The 14,804-nt window shown below is 35.0% G+C and overlaps 1 protein-coding gene across 1 annotated transcript in view; it reads right to left on the bottom strand.

Moving 5' to 3' along the window:
• Positions 1 to 10,377, bottom strand: part of LOC128989802 (nucleoporin NUP42-like) — a 36,246-nt gene extending 25,869 nt beyond the window's left edge. The window contains exons 1-2 of the mRNA XM_054411855.1: positions 10,118 to 10,377; positions 4,038 to 4,176 (exon numbers count right to left, since the gene is read on the bottom strand). Of these exons, the coding sequence (XP_054267830.1) occupies positions 4,038 to 4,167 (130 nt within the window). The 5' untranslated portion in view covers positions 4,168 to 4,176; positions 10,118 to 10,377. The remainder of the gene's footprint in view (positions 1 to 4,037; positions 4,177 to 10,117) is intronic.
• Between the last annotated feature and the right edge of the window lie 4,427 nt (positions 10,378 to 14,804).

Genomic DNA, 14,804 nt, shown 5'->3' with positions numbered 1-14,804 from the left:
TATTTGACAAAACACCTATTCTTATGTATGAATTACTGTGCTTTATAAAGAACGTTTTGTGTAAATAAAATATGTCTATGTCTATGTGAGTACATTTCTGATAAGTTAACGTAGGGGGTGAAATTCCGGAGGTAAATTTCCAGGGGTTAAATTCTAGAAACAAAATTCTAGGTCGTTCATTTAATTTTTCTGAAACCTTATATGGGCAGGGGGTGAATGTAAAATTCAGGCTTTTATTGCTAATCTGTTAGAAGTTCTCTCTGATTACTATGTTCTGCCTGCCTTTTGTGCACAAATCATATGTTTTATTATATTGTTAATACTCTATTTACCTTTTTGTTTACATTTTGTCAGTTCTTAGAAAATCATGTTCATTAAACCATCTCTTGAATTTTATCTTTTTTATTGCATCAATTTTACTATCCATCATTAACATTAGTGGTCCTAAATCGAGCCGGAACAACAGCATATCAAAACACTTGTATCTATATCACTGAGATTTTATTTATCAAAATTTCTTTTATGTCTACCTAAATTTGAAAATTCATAATCATCATGGCATCACTGGAATCAAAAATCAAACTCCAAAAATCAAGACTACAACACCTGGAAAATGCTTCAAACTTTTTCAAAAATAAAGATACATCTACTATAACTAAGGCTCAACTACAAACAAGACTTGAAGTTTTGGAAGCAGATTGGAAAAAAATTGACAAAGATCACGAGAGGATCTGTGAATCAAAGACCGAATTGCTGGAAAATCTTGACTATCTTAACCCATTGGGGAAGGAATTAATGCGCTACCTGCAGCACCCTCTGGCGGCAATTAATTTTACCGAATTTGTAGACTTTTACTCTAACTGCTATAGAAAGAAAACCTTAGGTAATAAATTAATAATTCTTTCACCATTTTGTTCACAGTAAAATTGTCTACAGAAAAGTGGTAATTGGATAGTCAAAGTTTTAAACAAAAAATATATATATATATAAAGATTATAAAAATAAAAATTTTAAAAACAATATTTTGAAAGTACCTAAACTTGATATGGTACAAATTCCAAGATTAATCCAGACACCAAATAACACTACTATTATAAAGGTCAATCGATTCCCTACGTAGAAAAATCAAAAGTTGTGTACTTTTATAAGTAATAACATTTAAAAAAAAATGTTTGTTTACCTTACCGCAGCTGATTTTTGGTGATATGTGGTTTCCATTGCAACACAAAATTGTTTGTTATTCGCTAAAATAAATGAGTAAATACACAAATCAAGAAGCAATATATTTATAAACATTAAGAAGAAACAAAAAGGGCGAAAAATAATAATAACTAAATAAAAAATGGCGCTGCCTAGCGGTGACACGAGCGGCTCTCGTAAGTCGGCCGCCGGGCCTGCAGCGGCCGTACGAGTAACGCTCGTAAGTCGGCGCCAATGGGTTATGAAGACCACTACAGCCGCGGAAAAGAAGCTTACCTCATCAACAAATCAGAAATGCTTGACCTCCTTGACTTAGTCTCAACGTCATCTCTCCAAAATGCAAGTATTACAGGAAGTAGTAAATCCAACTCTTTTCTCAGACCAAAATTGCCTCAATTATCTTTGCCACAGTTTGCAGGAGATTATCAATCCTGGAAACCGTTTAGCGATCTTTTCGATTCTTTAGTAATTTCTAATCCTTACTTAACTGATGTAACAAGATTACATTACCTCAAAAATAGCTTGGTAGGCGAGGCTGCTCAGTTGATATCTAGTTTTCAAATCACTGGGGAAAACTTTATTCCAGCTTGGGAAAAACTAGTAGCTAGGTTTGAAAACAAACGGGTCTTGATTAACAAACATCTAGATGACATTTTCAATATCCAACCTTTAAAACAAAAATCTGCCAAAGGTCTCAATCATCTGATCTCAACTGTAAATGAGAGTTTGGGCTCACTTAAATCTCTTGGCTCGCAGATCGATCAATGGGATCACATCTTAGTATATCTGACTGTTCATCGTCTAGATCCTGATACACATGAGGCATGGGAGCTTCACCAAGGCGTATCAACAGAACCATCATCGCTGCAAGACCTACAGACCTTCATCGAAGGACGTGTACGGGCTTTAGAGAATATTGAAGCCAGGGAAGTGTTTCACTCGAGTGGAATGGTGAATCAATCAAAACATCAAGGTAAACCTCAGCACAATCCTAAGATAAATGCAGCTTTGGTAGCAGAATCTAAAGAAAAAGGTATGTGTAAACTTTGAAGTCATGCTCATTACATAGTATATTGCAAAGAGTTTCCCGCTAAAACACCTGTTCAACGTAAGGACTTCTTATCAAGTAAAAGGTTATGTTTCAACTGTCTTGGCCCTCACTTAATCAAAGAATGCCGATCCCAAAAATCATGTGTGAAATGTGGTAATCGCCACCATACAATGATTCATGACGCTGTCAGTAAATCTTTTGATACATCTAGTCAAATCAAATCCACTTATCAAACACCAAATCCACTAAATTCGGAAAGAAAATCATCAAACACACCACAAGTTTCCTCAAATCACTCTCTCCCCACTGGAAATCGACACACAGTTCTTTTAGCTACTGCTCAAGTTAGAGTAATCGGCCTGAAAGGTAACAACATTGTGTGTAGAGCTCTAATCGACCAAGGCTCTGAAATTTCCTTCATCAGCGAGCATCTAGTGCAGACTCTTCATATTGAACGCTCCTCATCCTCACTCTCTCTTATCGGTATCAGAGGAAATCAAACATCAACTACTCGTGGAGTAGTGTCCCTTAACATTGGGAGTCCATCTAATGACAAATTCATCTGTCCGTTAACAGCTCATATTCTGCCAAAACTCACTGCTAAGTTACCTACTATGACACCAGGTAAATCTAACTGGTATCATATCAAGAAGCTTCAACTAGCTGATCAAGATTTCATGACCCCTGGGTCTGTAGATTTGATACTTGGAACTGATGTTTATGGAAGTATCATTCTTCCTGGACTTATCAAGGGTCCGCCTTAACTCCTATTGCTCAATCAACCATCTTTGGTTGGGTGTTATCTGGGCCATGCGGATTTTTCATCAATGACAATAAATCATCAATGTATCATTGCCTACTGGAGAACAAAGTAGATGATTTACTTCAGAAGTTTTGGGAACAGGAGGATTTTTCCAAAGATCCAGTTCAGGTTTTATCTCCTGAAAATCAAACGTGTGAAGAACACTTTCAATCAACGCACTCTAGGACTGAAACTGGAAGGTATGTTGTGAAACTTCCTCTAAAGGAGTCTGCTGAATATCTAGGGAATTCTCGAACATCTGGTCTCAATGTATTCAAGGAAGTACCAACAAATAGACTTTCAAGATGGCAGTTGTTGCAGCAAATGTTACAAAGTTTCTGGAAAAGATGGTCAAGGGAATATCTTCAGCAACTGCAGACAATTTATAAATGGAGATTTCCAAACACACAACTTAAAGTAGGATCAGTAGTCCTTATTACTGACGAACAATATCCTCCATCAAAATGGCCTTTAGCAAAAGTCATAGAAGTTCATCCTGGGCTCGACAATCTCATTCGCGTGGTAACACTGAAGACAGCTACTGGAATACTCAAAAGACCAATAGCAAAATTGTGCCCTCTTCCTGTAACAGAATAAAATTGCCCAGTTTCCTGTTGCAATTTGGGGGGGAGTATGTTAGAAGTTCTCTCTGATTACTATGTTCTGCCTGCCTTTTGTGCACAAATCATATGTTTTATTATATTGTTAATACTCTATTTACCTTTTTGTTTACATTTTGTAAGTTCTTAGAAAATCATGTTCATTAAACCATCTCTTGAATTTTATCTTTTTTATTGCATCAATTTTACTATCCATCATTAACACTTATCTAATTTATCACGCTCCGTCTATTTAAAATATTTATTTTTATTAGACTTCCAAAGGGTGTAAAATTCCAACGAACTTAAGCACGCTCAGTTAACTAAGTCATAGTGAGGTCAGTTTTGCTCAGAGGTAAAATTCTGGCGACAGCTATACAAGTACCTTGAGGTCTTTCGGAAGAATAATCTGCACTTCTTGACGAATCGTACCCTCTATAAGGTTCAACGTGGTCAAACTTGCACCTTACACCATACTTACAATAGCCATCCATGAAATACTTGCACACAACCATTGTTTGTTTCTGGAAAAAAATGTTTAGCTGAATCAACAAGTTATAACCGGACTCTACAATTATTAGAATACACTCTAGAAAATAGGTTAGTGCCTCAGGATACAAATACAGGTAAAGGGTGTAGCATAGAGCAAAAGGGCCTAGGTTTTTAGGATTTTTTGAGAGGATAGCAGGCTTACCTGAATGGGAAAGAGTCCAAACTGGCACAGGAAACACAAAACTTTACAACTATATACACAAAACATTAGAATATTTCACTGTCACTGACAGCATTTTTAACTAAGGAAGAGAGAGTTTTCTACATGTCCAAAATGGTCTTGAACATGTCCATTTTGGACATGTAGAAAACTCTCTCTTCCTTAGTTGAAAATGCTGTCAGTGACAGTGAAATTTTCTAATGTTTTGTGTATATAGTTGTAAAGTTTTGTTTTTCCTGTGCCAGTTTGGACTCTTTCCCATTCTGGTAAGCCTGCTATCCTCTCAAAAAATCCTAAAATACAGGTAAAGGTTCATTGAAACAGAACACTACATTGTTATACCAGTTTTAAGAACTTGAATTATATTGGATTTACTTTTTTTGTTGCCTGTGTTGTGTTCTTGGATAGGTAGGTAAGATGTTTGTGTCACCCTACGTTGATCACCCTATGATGTTATTGACTGTTATTGTTCATCTCTATGTATAAGTTAGTTACTGTTAAATTAGCGTTTGTAAGTATTTGTAATTATTGTTAGTATCTTATGTATTTATAGGTTATTTAGTTTATTGACTATGCCAATGTCTGTACTACATGGATCAAAATCAATAAATATTCTTGACTAGCAGAGTACCCGTCCTTCGTACGGGAGTGGCATATAAGTATAAAATGCTTAGTACAGTTATACTCAAGCTTAGCGTTTGCAATGAGGGAGGACAAAGTATGATAAAATTTGCTTCTTTAAATTTACGGTATACTATAGTATTACACATCTACCATAGCCATAATGTTCTACCACTTCACCCAAACAATAGAAAAAAATAAATTATTAAAGATTCACAAAATATCACAAATTATTCGTGAAGTTAAAAACCTAAACATAACTGTAAACAGACAGTTCTCATTGTGTATCACAGTTTTTTGTTGCTGCTTAGTTCAAATTAGCTGTTTTCATAAATAAAAAAAAAAAAATAATAGTGCTGCTGCATCATGTTGGTAAATCTTATAACTTTTAATGCCTTTGCATATCATAGAACCAACCTTTTTAGTTGAAACAGCTGACTAAATTCTTTAATTCCATTTAAATATGAGTACTCATTAGGTTAACATGGGGAACTACAGAGCCAATGGGGCGGAGCCTGAAAGGATTTTTGAGATAAAAATAATCGGGAATGTGAGCTATCATCATGCCAAATTTGAGCCCAATCCATCCAGTAATTAATGCGTGATTGAACTTCAAACACACAAACAAACAAACACACAAACTTTCACATTTATAATATTAGTAAGATTATTAATTGAGTTTCGCCACCTTGTGTGGCATCTTTACAAAAATATTTACACACACCCTGTCACTTGTAGTATCACAGTCTGTCTGATTGTTGTTTTTGCTTAGTGTAACTTACTGGATTCGTTTTGTTTTTTGAGAATTTACCTATGGGGAAAACGCTATAACAACTGTAGGTGGCACAGCAAGACTTAGTGTGGAACCGATATTCAACCCCCTTTTAATCCCCACCAAGATAAGTATCCATCAACTAAGTATACGATCGAATCAACAAAATACCCCCGCCGCAGCAAACCTGCAGATTAGGAGAATTTCCATTTGCCTGATTGGATTTACACTAAAATGTCTACCTACTTAAAAATATAACATGTATTCCCTATTTAAATAAAATTAGTTTAACAAGTACTTAGATTTGCTGCATCAGGGAGGGTAAAACTGTTTTTTTTTTTTTGTTAATAGTTAATAGTTGAGAAAGCAATAAATTCATTTTCCAAATTAGACAAAAATGTGTTCATAAACAGGCAAACTACAACAGTTTACTTATTCTCCATAAGAATAACATGGGAATTTTAAATTCACAATTTTTTGGAATTTTCTCCGTAACCATTAGGCGCATAACAACGCTTCAATATACAAAATGATTTGTTTTTTAAGCTCTACAAAATGGTTTGGAAAGAAATTGCTAAATTTTATGCTTTTTGGATCAAAAATGGGAAAACCCTATTTTTACTCCATAACCCCCCCCCCCCCCCCCCCCCCCCGTAAACCCCCATTCCCATAGTCCGATTATGCTGAAACTCATATCATTTTTGGATCAGGATAATTTTTGCTCTTGAGTTATTGTGCTAACGGACACATATAATATATATGAATTTGAACGGATGGTGTTTATGTCCTCTAGGGACCTCAAAACGATAAAAAAAATCTGTCCAGGTCTTACCATGAGTACTACGGTAATAGCTTATTCCCTATATGGGAAATTTGCTTAAAAAATCAGAAGATTTTACGAAAAAGCCTGATACAAAAACCCTTTAAAATAAAGGCTACAAAGCAACCCCATTTAAAATTATAAAATTTCCTGATCCTGATAAAAAGACGGGTTAGCTAAAAACGGGATAGTGTGTACAAAATTCCTGTAAAGCGCTTTCAGCAGGCGCTGCAACTTATATCCAGCGGTCACGTATCACTAAAACTGCCATATCTCAGTTAATACTCGTCCGATCTTAAAGATTAAGGTGTCGATCGATTTGTTATAAAATCTCCTTAAAAAAGTTATTCTTGTAAAATTTTTGTAAAATCAACGGTTTTCGAGTAATTTAAGAAACAAAATTTTAAACAGCCGCCATTTTGTTTTATGAATTTGAAAAATCTTCATAATTTGTTTGTAGCTTTGTCTAGTTGTCATAAATGTTTGTGCAAAGTTTCAACTTCGTATGTTTAACCAATTTTCAGAAAAAAATTAATAAGTGAAAAAAACAAAATGGCGGCTATCTGAGTAACTAAGGACTTCCGGACAATTTAAATATGATATTTAGATATGTTTCTTACCCAGGAACAATGCCCTAAAATATTGGTAGAGAGTTCCGGGACACCCTGTATATGGGCGCGTTCTGGGAACATGTACCGGTGCACCAGTGCAGATTAACCGGTGACTTATTCACCGGTACCGCCCCGGGGCAAAAGTCTTGGTATCCCAGAACGGTTATTCACCGGTTTACGGTACACATCGGATTATAATTTACACATTCACCTATTATTTACTTGATAATATTTAAACCAAACAAACTTGTCCTCACAGAATAAATTATTTGAAAATTATTCACTTAATATGTAATTTAACCCCCTCATAGAATAAATTATTCACTCATTACGCAACATAACCTATAAAACTAATAAAAATTATTCGGTGGACCCGCCATCTTACCGTGGCTGCAAGCTGTTGTCAAAGAAACTGACCAATCAGAGGCCGCCGGTGTATTATGCACCGTACAATTTCTCCGGTGCATAAATCTTGCACCGGTGGAGGAAAAAGAGGAAATAGCTGTCTGCTAGGTTAACTCACCGGTCTCCCAGAACGACACAGTTTTTGCACCGGGGCAACACCGGTGCACCGGTGCATGTTCCCAGAACGCGCTCTATGATGACTATGGATAAATAGGCCTAGCTGATGTTTTCAAAGCATCAACCTTAATTATTCTATCGATCTTGATGGGTTACAGATGTTGTTGTTAATATCGATTTTTGGACAACTGTCTTAAAGTTGATATTGTTGCTCTCTACCCAACATGCTTGTATTCGTTACAGCCTTAGCCTAAGGCCTAAAGAAAATTAAAATATTAAGTTAGTCTTAAATAATGTGGGTAAGTTACAGTTTCTTAACTGGGCTACGCTAATTTTGATTGAAACTAAGTTATAGAATTGAAAATATTGATTAATAATCGATATTTTAAAATATATCTATTATAATAAAATTAAACTATCATAACCTAACCTAACCAACCAAACTTGCTGATGGTGAAAAAACGCATGAAGGCCTACTAATCAAATTGATAGTTTCAATCAATATTTGAGTAGCCCAGTTAAGATACTGTACCCAATAATGTTGCTCCAAAAATATTTTAATCTGGCCTAGACTTAGACCATAGTAACTTAAGTTAGAATCAGTGGAAATAAGATGACTAAAACTTCGTTAAGTTGGGTACTACCTACATTGTTGATGTGCTTAGGGCTTATTCTAAATGCTGCCAAATATCAATTAAAATTTTTGTAAAAGATTTCAGCCGCAGCACTCATGTTGAAGAACAATCAGTTAAGACTTATATTTTGTTTTACTAAGAGACACGCGATTTTTGAAATTTTTTTTTTCATTCTACTCGAAATTTAACGCTGATTCCGAAAATGACATTCTTTTTCCGCGGAAAACGACCATAACGCGGAAAAACGACCAAAACGACCAAAAACTTTTTTTACCAAAACACGTCATGTGGGTACTCAAATTAACCGTAATATTAAGCAGATCACGACTATGCAAGAATTTTTTGGATCCGAGGTCAAATAAGCGAGATTTTCACGTAAATATGCGATGCTATTTTGGATTTTTGCTCTAACTTTTGTCTGTGTTAAAATACCAGCTGATCAGGATCAGCTGGTCATTATTTTATTATAATTGTTTATGTTTTAATTTAACAGGTAAAAGGGATGATACTATGCATAACCTAACTTAACCTAACCAACCTAACCAACCTAACCTAACCTAACCAACCTAACCTAACCTAACCAACCTAACCTAACCTAACCAACCTAACCTAACCAAACTGACCTAACCTAACCTAATCAACCTAACCTAACCTAACCTAATCAATCTAACCTAACCTAATCAATCTAACCTAACCTAACCTAACCAACCTAACCTAATCAACCTAACCTAACCTAACCAACCTAACCTAACCAACCTAACCTAACCTAATCAATCTAACCTAACCTAACCTAATCAATCTAACCTAACCTAACCAACCTAACCTAACCTAACCTAACCAAAATAACCTAACCAACCTAACCTAACCAACCTAACCAACCTAACCTAACCTAACCAACCTAACCAAACCTAACCTAACCAACCACACCAACCTAACCTAACCTAACCAACCTAACCTAACCAAACTAACCTAACCAACCTAACCTAACCTAACCTAACCAACCTAACCTAACCTAACCTAACCAACCTAACCTAACCTAACCTAACCTAACGAGCAACATGGCAGTGCTACTACAACCAATGAATAGGTTGGTACTGAAAAATTTCCCAATTTCAAGCATATCTCCCATAATTCTCCCGACTAATTACCCATTATTTTTTACACATTAAATTACAACGATAAACCACGTTAGATGTCTCCCCCACCCAAAACCCCAAATTCCCACCTGTCCCCTAGTGAGTTGGAGTTATTGCTGATAGTATCACGTTTTCGTGAATATCTCGCTTATTTGACCTCGGATCCAAAAAATTCTTGCATAGTCGTGATCTGCTAAATATTCCGGTTAATTTGAGTACCCACATGACGTGTTTTGGTAAAAAAAGAGTTTTTGGTCGTTTTGGTCGTTTTTCCGCGTTATGGTCGTTTTCCGCGGAAAAAGAACGTCATTTTCGGAATCAGCGTTAAATTTCGAGTAGATTGAAAAAAAAAATTTCAAAAATCGCGTGCAAACCCTAAAATGCATATTAACCGTGTCGTTGTCATCCCTAATGATGACCCGCTCTCCAAATTTTTGTTTTTCAATTTGACGTGCCCTCTATTTAACAGATAGGCTAACTTAATGGGGGAGATTGGAGATTCAATAAGTATATGTTTAGTATGAAACACCACAATCACAAACCGAATTTTTTTAATGTTAAATTGATAATCCTAGGAATAAGTTATTATCCTAGACTTCACTTATTGAAACGAAATAAAAGTATCCATTGACTCACCTGTTGAACAAATTTGAATTTACCCAATTCTAACTTAATTTACATTAGAATTTAGAATTTACATTTTACTAATTCACCTACTGGGCTAGGCCTATGCTAATATGAATCTTTTAATCTTAAAAATGTTATCAATTTTCAGGTTAGGCCTAGGTTTCACAATTGATTCACGTCACGTTTACGTTAGGATAAGGATAGACGAAATTCACAAAATGTTTTCCATGGCTGAATCTGAATTAGTAGGCTAGGCCTATTAGCCTAGTGAATTGAATTGTATTAGTTTTAGGTTAATAATTAGTTGTTGCAGGTGTCAGTAGAGAGAGCAGACGAAAAACTAAAAAAAACAACGATGTTTTCTCGATGATGTTATCGGTTGGTACATCCCACGGATACTAGAAAATACCGGTATGGAAACATAAACATAAATATATATAAACACTAGCAGAGTACCCGTCCTTCGTACGGGGTTGGAATATGTATAAAATGCTTATTGCAGTAGTTATACTCAAGCTTTACAATTGCAATGGGTGGAGGACACAGTTTGATAAAATTTGCTTTTTTTAAATTTACAGTATTCTATAGTATTACACATCTACCATAGCCATATTGTTCTACCATTTTACCTAAACAATAGAGAAAAATAAATTATCAATTCGCAAAATATCACAAATTATTCATGAAATGAAAAACATATACATAACTGTAAACAATCCTACTTTGACAGTTCTCATTGCGAATCACAGTTTTTTGTTGCTGCTTAGTTCAAATTAGCTGTTTTCATAAATGCAAAAAAAAATATAGTGCTGCACCCTGTTGGTAAATCTTATAACTTTTTAATGCTTTTCCATATCATAGAACCAACTTTTTTAGTTGAAACAGCTGACTAAATTCTTTAATTCCCTTTAAATATGAATACTCATAAGGTTAACAAAATGGGGAATTACAGAGCCACTGGGGCGGAGCCCGAAAGGATTTTTGAGATAAGAATATGCCTATATGTTAATCGGGAATGTAAGCTATCATCATGCCAAATTTCAGCCCAATCCGTCCAGTGGTTTATGCGTGATTGAACTTCAAACAAACAAACAAACAAACAAACACACAAACTTTCACATTTATAATATAAGTAAGATAAGATATATCATAAACATGGACAAATTACGTTTTTGGCCCGAAAATAAACATGATTTAACATTGCTTGCGGAACTGCCAAAACATATGTTCAATCATTGGCTATTGGATACAGAAGTTGTAATAGTCAAAGGTTCAATTCAATGCTATTTAGTATAGGATTCGAGCCAACAACGTCATTTGTTTATTGTTTATGATCCATACCGGTATTTTTCTAGTATTCGTGGTACATCCGTCGATCCGTCAGCACCAGATATTCATTTAATATTCAAAGTGGTTGAAATATGTCTAAAGATATCTACATGTAATCTATGGCAAAGCCCTCACTGACTCACTCACTCACTCATCACTAATTCTCTTACTTCCCATTTACCTAGGAGGCTGAAATTTGGTACACTGATTCTTTAGGCATTAAATAGGAAAACTAAGCTGTTTTTATTCTGATCGGACTCTCGGGCTCCGCCCCAGTGGCTCTGGAGTTTCCCATGTTAACCTTATGAGTACTCATATTTAAATGGGATTAATGAATCTTAACAGCTGTTCCAATTAAACAAGTTGGTTCTGTCATAGATAAGACATACTCGTTGGTTAGTCTATGGTTCTGTTCTATGATGTTCAATAGCACTAAAGTTACAAGGATTACCAACAGGGTGCAGCACTATTATTTCTTTTACATTTATGACAACAGCTAATTTGCAACCAAAAGGTGAGTGAGCGTAGCGAACGAACTTCAACCTGGAGGCGAGTTAGCGTAGCGAACGTGCTAACCTGAAGGCAAGTGAGCGCAGCGAACGAGCTCCAACCTAAAAGTGAGTGAGCGTAGCGAACGAACTTCAACCAGGACGTGATTGAGACATGCGAACGAGCTCACTTATAAAGTTACTTACTTGTATACTTACTTGTGTATACTTACCCCGCTAAGTTAAGCGGGGCAAAGCCCGCGGGTACAGCTAGTTAAATATATTTAAAAAATTTCTTATCTAAGAAATCTGTTAAATGTCTGTTAAGATATTTAATAGATATTAAAAGTTTCACAGTAGATATTTATATAATGTTTAGATAGAATAACCTAAAAATATTGTACACAGTATATTCAGTACTATATAAAGTCAATGGTACTATAGATATCTACGAGCAGATATCCTGTAATATCAATCCTACATTGACTGACGGGTCTGACTTAAGGGAGGTACAAATGAGGCAACGATGACATCATAGTTTAGTTCAAAATTCCTCCACAGCGCGCAATTTTTACTTCACTATTAGGCCTGGTTAGTTATAAAATTAATAAAAATTATAAAATTAATCTTAAAAATTTTTCAATTATTAAATTTAACTGTCATAACCTAACCAAATTAACCAAACGTGCTGATAATGAAATAATCAAATGAAGGTTTACTATAATAATCTATAATATTAAAACGAAACAGTGTTTTTTTATTTCACGATTCTAAATCAACCACTCGACGGATTTTCATGATTTTTGTGTTGAAAGAAAGATAATTTTGAGAACTAGGGAATGTCGAAGCCATAATTTTAAGTTAAAATTAAGTTTTAATTTTTAAAAAGTCTAGCAGCCGACGCTAAGATTCAAAACTGGGTCTGACTTAGGGGAGGTACAAATGAGGCATTTAGTTCAAAATTCCTCCGCGAACAGCGCTGTAGTAGAGAGCACTTTGGCAATGAAGGTTTACTAATCGCAAAAATAGTTCTGTTCATAAAATAAAATTATAAATGCCTCAAATTCAATTTTACTATTTTTTAATTATAAAATTAAACTATCATAACCTAACCGAACTAACCAAACTTGCTGATAAAGAAATAATATAACAAAAGTTTAGTAATCGGAAAAATAATTCTGTTTATTAAATAAAACTAGAAATTGCTCAATTAAAATTGTATAATGACTTAATAATAAAATTAAACTGTAATATCCAAACCAAACCAACCAAACTTGCTGATAATAAAAAAATCTTGGACAAAAAGTTAACGCTACCAGCGGGATTCGATCCCGGGACGTACAGTATAACAGCCCGGCACGCTAACCAATAGACCACCGAGGCCGATGGCTGTTGAACGTTTTGTTACGGTAATGGCGTTCCCTCAGCTAATAAGAAGATCTCAGCTGTCATCGTAGCCTCTTCTATACCTCCCCTGAGTAAATACCTTCAAAACTAGCTTTTGGCATAAAATAATTTGCTTAACATAACAGCTGTAAACATTCAGCTTTTGTGTCACAAATTCAGCATTTGGATAAAAATGTAAAGACATACTCAGGGTTGACTTATTTATACTATGTGTAATCCTAATCATTGATACGTTTAATTCTTCTGCAAGAGGATGACAGATTTATTAAATATACATAGTAAAATACTAGGATGTTCAAATTATTTTTTAAAGCAATCTTTGTAATCTTCGATTTGTTTTAGAGCAATATTTAATTTGTTTTAACTAACAGCTGGTTAAATATAAACTATGGAACTATGAGGTTATTTTATTTACTCTTATTTTGTCATTGATTATAGTAAATAAGTAAGATTAGTAGAGATAATTAGACCACAGTTTAAAATAGTTTAGACCAAAATTAATTCAACCACAGTACAAATCGAGGCTCTGTACACGAGTCTTAATAAAAAGGATAAATGCAAATTATTGAATGAACGAAGTGAAGTTTCATACATGACAAAATGCATCTCGTCTATATAATTCTGTAAGACCAAATTTTTACCAGAAAATTGTGGACGTCTGGTAAGTCGCAGAAAAGTGGGAGAGGTCTTAAATCAAAGGTCTTGACCCCAGGGACTTGGGAAAAATAGCAGAATTCCCATAAAATTACCAGAAAACGAGATATAACGTAAAATATCCACCATAAGAAATGCATGGGGACTGAAAAACGTCTGCATTCTATCAGCTGTTACTTATTTATTTGCAATGTTTACATTTATTCCGAAAGTCAATGTTGGTAAATAATGTTTCAAAATGAATTGTGTTTAATTTTTTTGTTTTCTGTTTTTATAATGAGTGAAGTAACTAGACAGGGTAGGGGAAGATCTGCAAGACGTGGAAGAGTGTCCAGGAATTCAACAGACTTAAGAAATGCAAAAGTGAACGTCATGTAGGGCCTAACTGTGAAAGAAATCCAGAAGCTGTTTTACAACCTGTCTTTAGAAGAACGCTGGAAAATGAGTTGAGTGTTGTTTCTCACAATCTAGGTCCTCTTAAAGCACTTGCATGCATTGTGGCGCATTTCACTTCGCAGAGGAGGCCATAAATGGATATTTCAACGCATGTTGCCACAATAGACATGCCACAACCACAAATAATGACGAACTAAAAGAACTGTTTTTGGAAACATGATTCGAACTTCATAAAAAACATAAGGCAATACAACAGTGCAATGGCTTTTGCGTCGCTTTCCGCTACACAAAAAGAGATTCCGGGAAATGGGCCTTACTGTCTTAAAATTCAGGGACAAATTCATATAGATATATTTCTGACTTACTACCGCGAAATGGGGAGTTGCCTTCATAATAATTAATAATAATTTAACCTTTACATG

Source organism: Macrosteles quadrilineatus, unplaced genomic scaffold, assembly GCF_028750875.1.
Source record: "Macrosteles quadrilineatus isolate MER2022 unplaced genomic scaffold, UCM_ALF_1.0 Scaffold_3__2_contigs__length_128488019, whole genome shotgun sequence".
Lineage (NCBI taxonomy): Eukaryota > Metazoa > Arthropoda > Insecta > Hemiptera > Cicadellidae > Macrosteles > Macrosteles quadrilineatus.
The sequence above is the reverse complement of the archived record's forward strand: the minus strand, read 5'-3'. Positions and strand labels throughout refer to the sequence as shown.